This window comes from Lonchura striata, chromosome 1A (genome assembly GCF_050655825.1).
Source record: "Lonchura striata isolate lonStrDom1 chromosome 1A, ASM5065582v1, whole genome shotgun sequence".
NCBI lineage: Eukaryota > Metazoa > Chordata > Aves > Passeriformes > Estrildidae > Lonchura > Lonchura striata.
Window position 1 is genome coordinate 45,725,016 of NC_140741.1, and position 8,283 is coordinate 45,733,298.

Below are 8,283 nucleotides of genomic sequence, written 5' to 3' on the forward strand. Positions count from 1 at the left end.
TTAAAAAATATTGCCTGTATCTTCCAACATTATAATGATGTGGAAAAGTCAGTATTTACAAAAAAAGTCTGGAAACCAAATATTGGCAAATTGTTTTGTCAATATTAATTTAATATTAATTTAATTAATTTAGTTTAATTACAGAAGCTATAGAACACTCACGGGGAATATTTATGCTGACAAGCTTCAAGTGTAAGCCTAGATTTTGTAATGTATTTGAAAAAACCTAAATTTATACTTTGGGTCTGTTTGGTTTAATACATATACACAATACAGTTCATTTTTATTTTCAACAATATTCTACACATATTTTTTCATTATATTTTCTGTTTGAATGTAAAGTGTAATAGAAAAACCATTCAATTATGCAAACATGAAAATTCTGTTAGTACAGCTAATTGGTTTTTAATACAGATTTCATGTACAAAGAAAGTAGTAGCACAAGCAGAAAGCTAGGCAACGGGTAGCGTAATTTGAAACACTTGCAGTTTCAGTAACTGTGAATTACCTACTTGCAAAATATACACAGTACACATAATGTGCACAAACACACACACAACATCACTGCATGCGGCTTTTTTTGACTAAAATATAGCTTCAGGTTCACAAACCTTTGTCCAGAGTTGTGAGAGCTGTAGTCACATTTGTGTGTTAAAGGTGGCAAAAACGATAGCCTGTTGAATATAAGCCATTCCACCACACTGTCCTCTGGGTTCTAGTGCTTTGAACAACAGTAAACACACAGAAAGAAGAGAATGGAGCTAAGATTTTCTTTAGTGACAAAAAAAAATTCTTTTAGGTATAATATTCCCTATTCTTTGCCCAAAATAATCACTGGGGAGCTTCTGGAGTGGTTTAAGATTATCTTATTCTGCAGCTAACTATTAATTTCTGCTACCATTATTGAGGCAGGTATGGGCACCATCCTCAGTGAAAGCCACATGCAATCTCCTCAAGCAATTAGAAAAGCAGTCTTGCTTGATAGGTTTTGGTAAGAAAGAAAGAAACCTGATGCTGAGCTTCCTCCTTGCATGCACATTACGCAGCCACGCTTGTGTCTCACTGCTCCAGCAGCCAGCTGTTGGCAGTCCTGCAGGGGCCCAGGGGAGCACCTGGATTTCAGGATCCAGCAAGCTTAGGAAAACAGAGCAGATAAGTAGCTGTACTTCTCAGAGATTCTCAAGAATTAAAAACTCAGCAAAACTTACTCAAGGAGCTTCAAAACCCCACCTGAATATAAGAGGCAAGGTCAAAGGGAAGATATAATAGGATTGTTTACCATATAAATGAACTACAATAAATTTAGCATGCATTGTATTGAAAACAAGCACACCTTGAATTCTTTGTAATTGGCAAATGAGTTGTGATGTCTTTTTATTGCAGTTTACTGGCAATTCTTAAGACTATATTTTCATGAGCTGGCAATAAAAAATAATAATAGAAAAAGACAAGTCGACAACATTGCCAATTTTTATATGGTCCCTGAAGACTTTGAAGTTTGATTCTCAGATCTCTGTCTTGAAATGCACTGGTTCTACAGCTCTTACCAAATGACTACACTCTTCTGAGCTCATGAGGCTATTTGCTTGACAACCTAGCAATATAGCTTGATCCTAGATGTCCTTGTGAATTAAAAAGGAAAAGGTGGCATTCCTACCAATAAAGCAAGCAGTTCTGGTATTCATTATGAATTTTCTTGGTGTAACTATTTGTAACGGTGCTGAGCTAGTTGTAGTGTATCATACTTATTTATCAATATATTTTTAAAGTTAGTTTAAAAAAATGAAAGTAGGTGCAACAACACACATGCACACGCAAATATGCTGTATAATTTTCATCAACATCAAGGGAAGAGGAAATATGTACCCAAAAAATGAAATCACACAATACACATACAGACATTGACAGCACTAAAAGATTTGCATTCTCAAGGGCTGTTAAATTTCAGTGTATGAGAACTGCTAGACCTTTACAAGATGAAGCATCACAAGCAACTGAATTCCAGCGAGTCTGTCTAACCCCATTCCTTATCTGGACAGCCAAGACTTTTTCCCAATCCTTTTCTCGTAATGTTTAAGACTAAACTGTAATCTTGCTCATATTGTCTTCTTTCCCCATGACTTCATCAGACAATCATGAGAAGTTTTATGCATTAACACTAGAGAGTGGAGTTAGCCCAATACATGACAACTCCATTGTTTTGACTGTTTTAAACAGCAAGCAACAATGCACTTAGTATTTTAGGAACAGACAAAAATTAAAATAAATTCTATTTTAAAAAAATAACTGCTTTATTTTTTGCCACACCTTGCTGATCAGTTGCCCAAATCCTAAAAAACTTTCAGAAAATAATTTCCATACTGCAGCACAGCTTATCAAGCAAAGGGGCACTTTTTGCCTCATGGCCATCTTAGTCATTCCTTGGTACCACGATGGTGCCCTGGATTGGCATAAAGTGCCATGCCACAACCTTCCCAAACACTGTGACAGAACTGCAAGCCCTGCCTGCCCCGAGGCCTGTCTCACGTTGGGATGGGGATGAAGCTGGTCGATTTGGAGTGGGGCATCTCTCTCCATGTGTTTAGGCTGTGGGTTGGGCTTCTGTTGTTGGTGAAAGAAGTCTGTCGCCTGCTATTGCTGTTTGAATCTTCTTTACTCAGTGTTTGCTTTATTTTTTGGCAGCAAGGGAAGCTCTGTAGGCAGTCTTGGAGGAGGTGCCCACTGAAGAACATGTAGATCCACGGGTTACAGCAACTGTTCAGGCTGGCCAGCAGAGCCGTAACAGTAGTTGCAGTGTTTTCAGAATCTGGGGAGGGGGGAAGAAAGATGTTTAATCATCAAAAAACCATTTGCACCGTTTAGTCAATTGTTTCATTAACCATTGGATATATTTCCCTGAATATTGAAGTTCTTAATGTTGAACTGCAGCATTTTAAACAGATAATGAGAACATAATCAGTAAAGGTCTTATTTATGTAAGGCTGCTATTGAAGTCAGTGGGGATTTCTCTGAACTGACTTCAAAAAGCTGTGACAGAATTAGTTATGGGGTAATCCATCCAAAATAATTATTTAGTCACATTTCCACTGATGTGTATCCATGTGTTGATAAGCTCCTGCTTTAATTACTGAAAAGTTTTTTTCCAGACCCTGGGAGACAATAGTAAAATTTCCACTGCTTTCAATAACACTGAATTTTGCTGTATATATTTGCATACTGAAAAGTATTGAATGCTCAGCTAACTACTGGATTGTCCATTAAATCTGGATTTTAAAGGTTGAACAGATTTTACTTAAGGGAAAAACAGAACTCAGCAGTATGGCATGAAAAATCTATGGTGTTCTACCTTCACTAACTAGTTAATAGATCAAATACTCTAAATGTGTATTTAGTCTAATCAATTATTAGTGACTTTTCTTTGTAAATATTGAATCTTCAAAAAAGTATAATTACTGCATTATGCAGTTCCATGTATTTAAAGAATCTCTTCAAACAAACCTATCAAATACCCATCTGTTCAATTTAATTCCCTTTGAAAGTAAAAAAAACAAAATCTGTTTACTGCAAGCCTTTATTTATCTATAGAGATCTGCATTATAGGCTTTACTTTAGTCCTGTATTAGAGGCAATCAGCACTCTCACTACATAAGTGGTAATTTGGGGATATTTTTAAAAATCAAGAATTTATGGATTCCAACATTTTGATTTGCTGTTCTCTCATTATGAGGAAACAGAATATATGGCTCTATGCTGCCTGTCATTACCTATGTGATAGCTTTTAAACTCACCATTTTTTTTCAACCATATTTAACAGGAGGACAGGTATCTCCAAAGTCTAAACTGCCACTGATTCATGAAAATCGGTGACTGGACTAATGGAGCATTCAGAGGTGACTGCCTTGCTGAGAGGAAAGGTTCAGGGTGTGCTCAACCTTATCATTTGATAGCAGATACAGAAAAGAAGACGTAATAAGTTCTCTCTTCGTGTAACTGCTCCGACGTGTGTGTGCATGCTTCTCAACAATACTAAACATTTCTAAAGTTTGCTTATCGGCAGCTTCAAACGGACGAAAATATTGCCGGTTCAAATTACGGCAGCAAATACTCCTGTTTCCATCGGCTCCTTTTGCTCGGGATAAGAAGGCTGCGGCTGCTGCTCCTCTCCGGAGGTGCAGCTGCCGCCAGCACCCCTCCGTCTGCTCCCGGGACACGCCGAGCCCAGCGCTGCGGCCGCCGCCGCTCCCGGGGCCCCCGGGTCGCCCCGCGGCGGGGCGGCCGAGGGCGGCGGCTGCCCGGGGCCGTCTCTTGTCCCCACAAGGGCGCTCAGCCGCTGCTCCCCGGCGGGAGCGGGACCCGCGCGGGGCCGGGCGGGCGCGCTGCGCTCCCGCTCTCCGCTGCCGCGCCCCGTTCCCCCGCGCTCGGCTCAGCGCCGCGCAGCGCCCCGGGACAGCCGGCTGCGCCCTCAACGCGTGCCGGCGGCCGCTGGGGACGAGCGGCGGAGTCACCTACCGACCCAGGGGAAGCGCTGGTCCCAGACGGACCACATCTGGATGGTGAAGAAGGGCGCCCAGCAAACGACGTACACCGAGACGATGACGAAGGTCATCTTGACGGTGCGGATCTTGGCGCGGGAGATGGTTTTGACGTTGCTGACACAAGGGGCAAGCAGCAGCCCCCGTCGCGGGCCACCATCATCACCTGCCCGCCGCCCGCTACCCGCTGCTGCCGCCTCCCCCGGGCGCGTCTTGCCCCGGACGTTGCGCCAGATGCGGTAGCAGATGAAGCCGTAGCAGATGATGAGGATGAGGACAGGCGCGATGAAGATGCCGCCGGTGATCCAAGTGATGTAGGCGCGGGGCCCCCAGGGCATGATGAAGTGCGCCCAGCAGTCGTAGACCTGCGAGCCGCGCTCCACTTCGCTGAGGGAGAAGATGAAGTACTGCGGGGTGCTGAGCAGCAGGCTGAGCGCCCAGGCCGCCGCGATCATCCCGTACGAGCGCTTGGTGGGCTGCTGCAGCGTCTTCAGCGGGTGGCAGACGGCGATGTAGCGGTCGGCCGTCATGGCCACCAGCATGTACGCCGAGGCGAACATGCCGAAGACCTGCAGGTGCTTGACGACGCGGCAGAGCCCGTCGGAGCCGTGGAAGCGGTGGGTCACCTCCCAGCAGAGCTGGGGCAGCACCTGGAAGAAGGCCACCACCAGGTCGGCCAGGCTGAGGTGGCGGATGAAGAGGTGCATGCGGGACGCCTTGCGCGGCGTGCGCCGCAGCGCCAGCAGCACGCTGCCGTTCCCCACCACCGCCACCGCGAAGGTGACGGCCAGCACCGCGATCTCCAGCTTCGCCAGCTCCTCGTCCCGCCCGAAGGGGTCCCAGCCGCCCAGGCTGCCGTTCGGCGACCCCGACCACGCCTCGGGACTGGGGCTGCTGCCGCCGCCGGGCTCCGCCGCCCGCCACCAGCTGCCATTCCCGGGCAAAGGCAAAGCCCGGGGGGAGCCGGCGCCCCCGGCGAGGCGCATGGAGGGTGCTGCGCGGTGGGGCCCGGCCCGGCCCGACCCCCGCACGTCCGCCCTGCTTCTCCCGGCGGCCCGGAGCGCCGGCCCAGGTGCCTTTATCCCCCGGCCGCGGGAGGCGAGGCGAGGCGAGGGGGAGCTCCCGTGCCAGTGGCTGCCCAGCGCCTGACGCCAGCCCCCTCCTTCCCCCGACAGCCGCCGCCCGCTCGCCCCGCCGCGGGAGCGGGGCCGCTCCGCCCCGGCAGCGCTGCGCCCAGGGGAGCGGGGCCGGCAGCGGGAAGGGCTGCTCGGGCCGGAACGGTGCTCCCGGAGAACTCCCTCACGGTCAGGTAAAGCAGCGCTTAGAATTGCGAGTAAAAGTGTCATAATCGTGCAGGGCAAATGGAGTCTGTCAGCATCAGCCTGCGCACCCCGGTCTGCCTTCTAGCCAGGGCAAAGTGGCTTGTCGGTAAGAGGTGCTGCTTTGGTCCCAAGAGAGTCCGTCTGGTCCTTTGGCATTTCACTGGGATCAACTCCAGAGATGTAAAATATTAGAAAAAATAGTGCAGAGTTTCAAAGCAGCCTAATGTCTCTGAAGGTTTCAGGATTTCATCTCAGACAATAAATGTCATCCAAGCCTTAACATAGGTCGAAACCCCACGTTTCTGCAAGTACAAGCAAAACCTCCACATTTCCTGGAGAGTTTCTGGCAGTGGAGCATTAAAATTCTTGTTTTAAACACAGTTTAGATGAAGAGGGTTCTTGCTCTTGGTAGAATGAACAGACTTGATGAAAATTTTGGTCCCATTGTCACAAGTGTGGATGATATCCTGATTTCACAGGAACCTGAATTTGACCCTTTATTTAGAAACTCCTTCCTTCGGCCACACAAAAACGCATAAGATCACAACAAAGAAATATTGTGATATATATCAGCCTTATTGTGTTTTTAATAAAACTCCCTATGTCTCTTCATTAGTTAAATTAGTTTACCAAAAAATATGTGATTTTACAGGGACAAGAAAAAATGGGAAAGAATGAAAGACTACATCTTACTTCTTTAATTAAAAAGATATTTTCAAAATTTTTGACTCCAGAAGAGATTTAAAGTTTGAAATACAAGACGATAGGCTTCTGAGCATGTTAGCATTGTGCAAGGCTTTATTCCAGGCTTTTTGCCACTTTTCTGGGCTTTTTAGCTCCTGAGAGGGTATGTACACCCACCCCAGTCTGTCACTAACCTTCCTTTGCCTGGTGATCAATGGCAGGAGTTCAGGAGGACACCTGCTCCTACAGTGCAAATATTTGTCATGAGTTTTCCAATTAAAACTGCAAATCCTCTGAAAACTTGGAAATACAGACAATCAGTGTGGATATCCTAAGTTTCTAGCGAACTTGTAATTGCTTTTGTTTCTAGCAATCTTTTTTCTGCTTTTATTCCAAAACCTGATTTTTACAAACAGTTCAGTGCATTATTCACAGCTTAGTGTCTATTTATTGTATTAGACCTGGGAAGCTGGTGAGTGTTACAGGTTTCAGGTCAAATACAGAGGGGAAATTAAAGCTGCATATGACAAATCTCACAACGCCATGCCACTACTGAGGCTTCTTTCACATTCCTTATCTGTCTCTCTGACATGCTTCACAGGAACTGAATGTTACATAAATGAACAGTGCTACTCAGGAAACACTGCTAACAGATTTTCTGCTGTACAAACTATGAGAGGATCATAAAGCCCTATTCACTGCTGGGTATGTCATCCAATAACAGAAGAGATGATATTCAGGTTTGACAGAGATATATTTTTAGCAGACAAAAAGATAAACATGGTTGTATTAGTTCAGGGTAGTGGGAATTTGTCAAGCCCACATCAACTCAGAAATACTCCTTTTTCAACCTATTCTTTGTCCTTCTGAATGGCATTTGTAATAATGCATCCAGAGTAAAGGGCTAGAAAGTTGCCTGAATATCATTGCACAAGACTGTACCTAGTGATTACCTAGTTAAGTGTGATATCAATAATAATTTTTACTGTATTTTACTCCATCAGACAGAAATAATCTAGGACTAGTCTTGATGTATTTGTTTGTTTCATTTCCCAAATTGATCAAAATTGATGTTTTTAGATAACATACCTAAAGGGGCAGTTACAAATTCCTTTGTTTCAACAAACCTAGGTAGGTCAGTAAACAATTTTATTTATATCTAGTAGTTAAAAAATACTGTTCAGACAAATTCATGACTCCTAAGGTTTCTATACTAGATTATCAGCATCTAGTCTGACCTGAGTTGCTTAATCCTGAGTGTATTTGTGTTCTTCAAATTAATCAGTACTTATAGAATACCCTTCCAAAGAGAAAAATTGTCACTGGGAAGGCTGATGGAGGAAAACGTTTTTGCCCTGTGATTCACCTGGAGTTGGATCTGAACTCTTGGTAAAGAAAATTGACACTGCTGTTGCAAGAAACTTTATTTGTTCTCACTAAACACACAGTGTTCTACAGAACTAAGACTGGTAAGTATTTCTATCATGTTCTCTAGCTGCCATACAGACTTCTGTAAAAGTGCTTGAAGGTTGACAGGTGTCTTCCTGAATGCTGAATTAATTGAAGACTGAATGGCTTCTGTAAAGTACTCAAAAACCTAACTGGAACATGATCTGGTGCATTGCCAAATGCAGCTGTTTTCTTTTCACTCCTCACTGTTGAGGTGGTAACTTTACTTCCAGACTTAGCCTCTTCTTCCAGGCAAAAGAACTGCTCTGATTAATTCAAAGACTCAGTATTGTAAT

At 44.7% G+C, this 8,283-nt stretch overlaps 1 protein-coding gene across 1 annotated transcript; it reads right to left on the reverse strand.

Annotated features, from left to right (window-relative positions):
- Positions 1–380: 380 nt before the first annotated feature.
- AVPR1A (arginine vasopressin receptor 1A) lies at positions 381–5,962 on the reverse strand. The gene is made up of 2 exons (XM_021547394.3): positions 4,510–5,962; positions 381–2,806 (listed from the first exon to the last, which is right to left on the reverse strand). The coding sequence occupies exons 1-2, from the start codon at positions 5,876–5,878 to the stop codon at positions 2,523–2,525; spliced, it is 1,653 nt and encodes a 550-aa protein (XP_021403069.2). The 5' UTR covers positions 5,879–5,962; the 3' UTR covers positions 381–2,522.
- Between the last annotated feature and the right edge of the window lie 2,321 nt (positions 5,963–8,283).

What these genes read in the sequence shown, in the direction of transcription:
- AVPR1A (XM_021547394.3), bottom strand. Translation starts at nt 5,878, where the DNA reads ATGACACTTTTACTCGCAATTCTAAGCGCTGCTTTACCTGACCGTGAG. An exon ending in CCAGCGCTTCCCCTGGGTCG is followed by an intron (nt 2,807 to 4,509) that starts GTAGGTGACTCC and finishes CCCCCTCCCCAG; the next exon opens with ATTCTGAAAACACTGCAACT.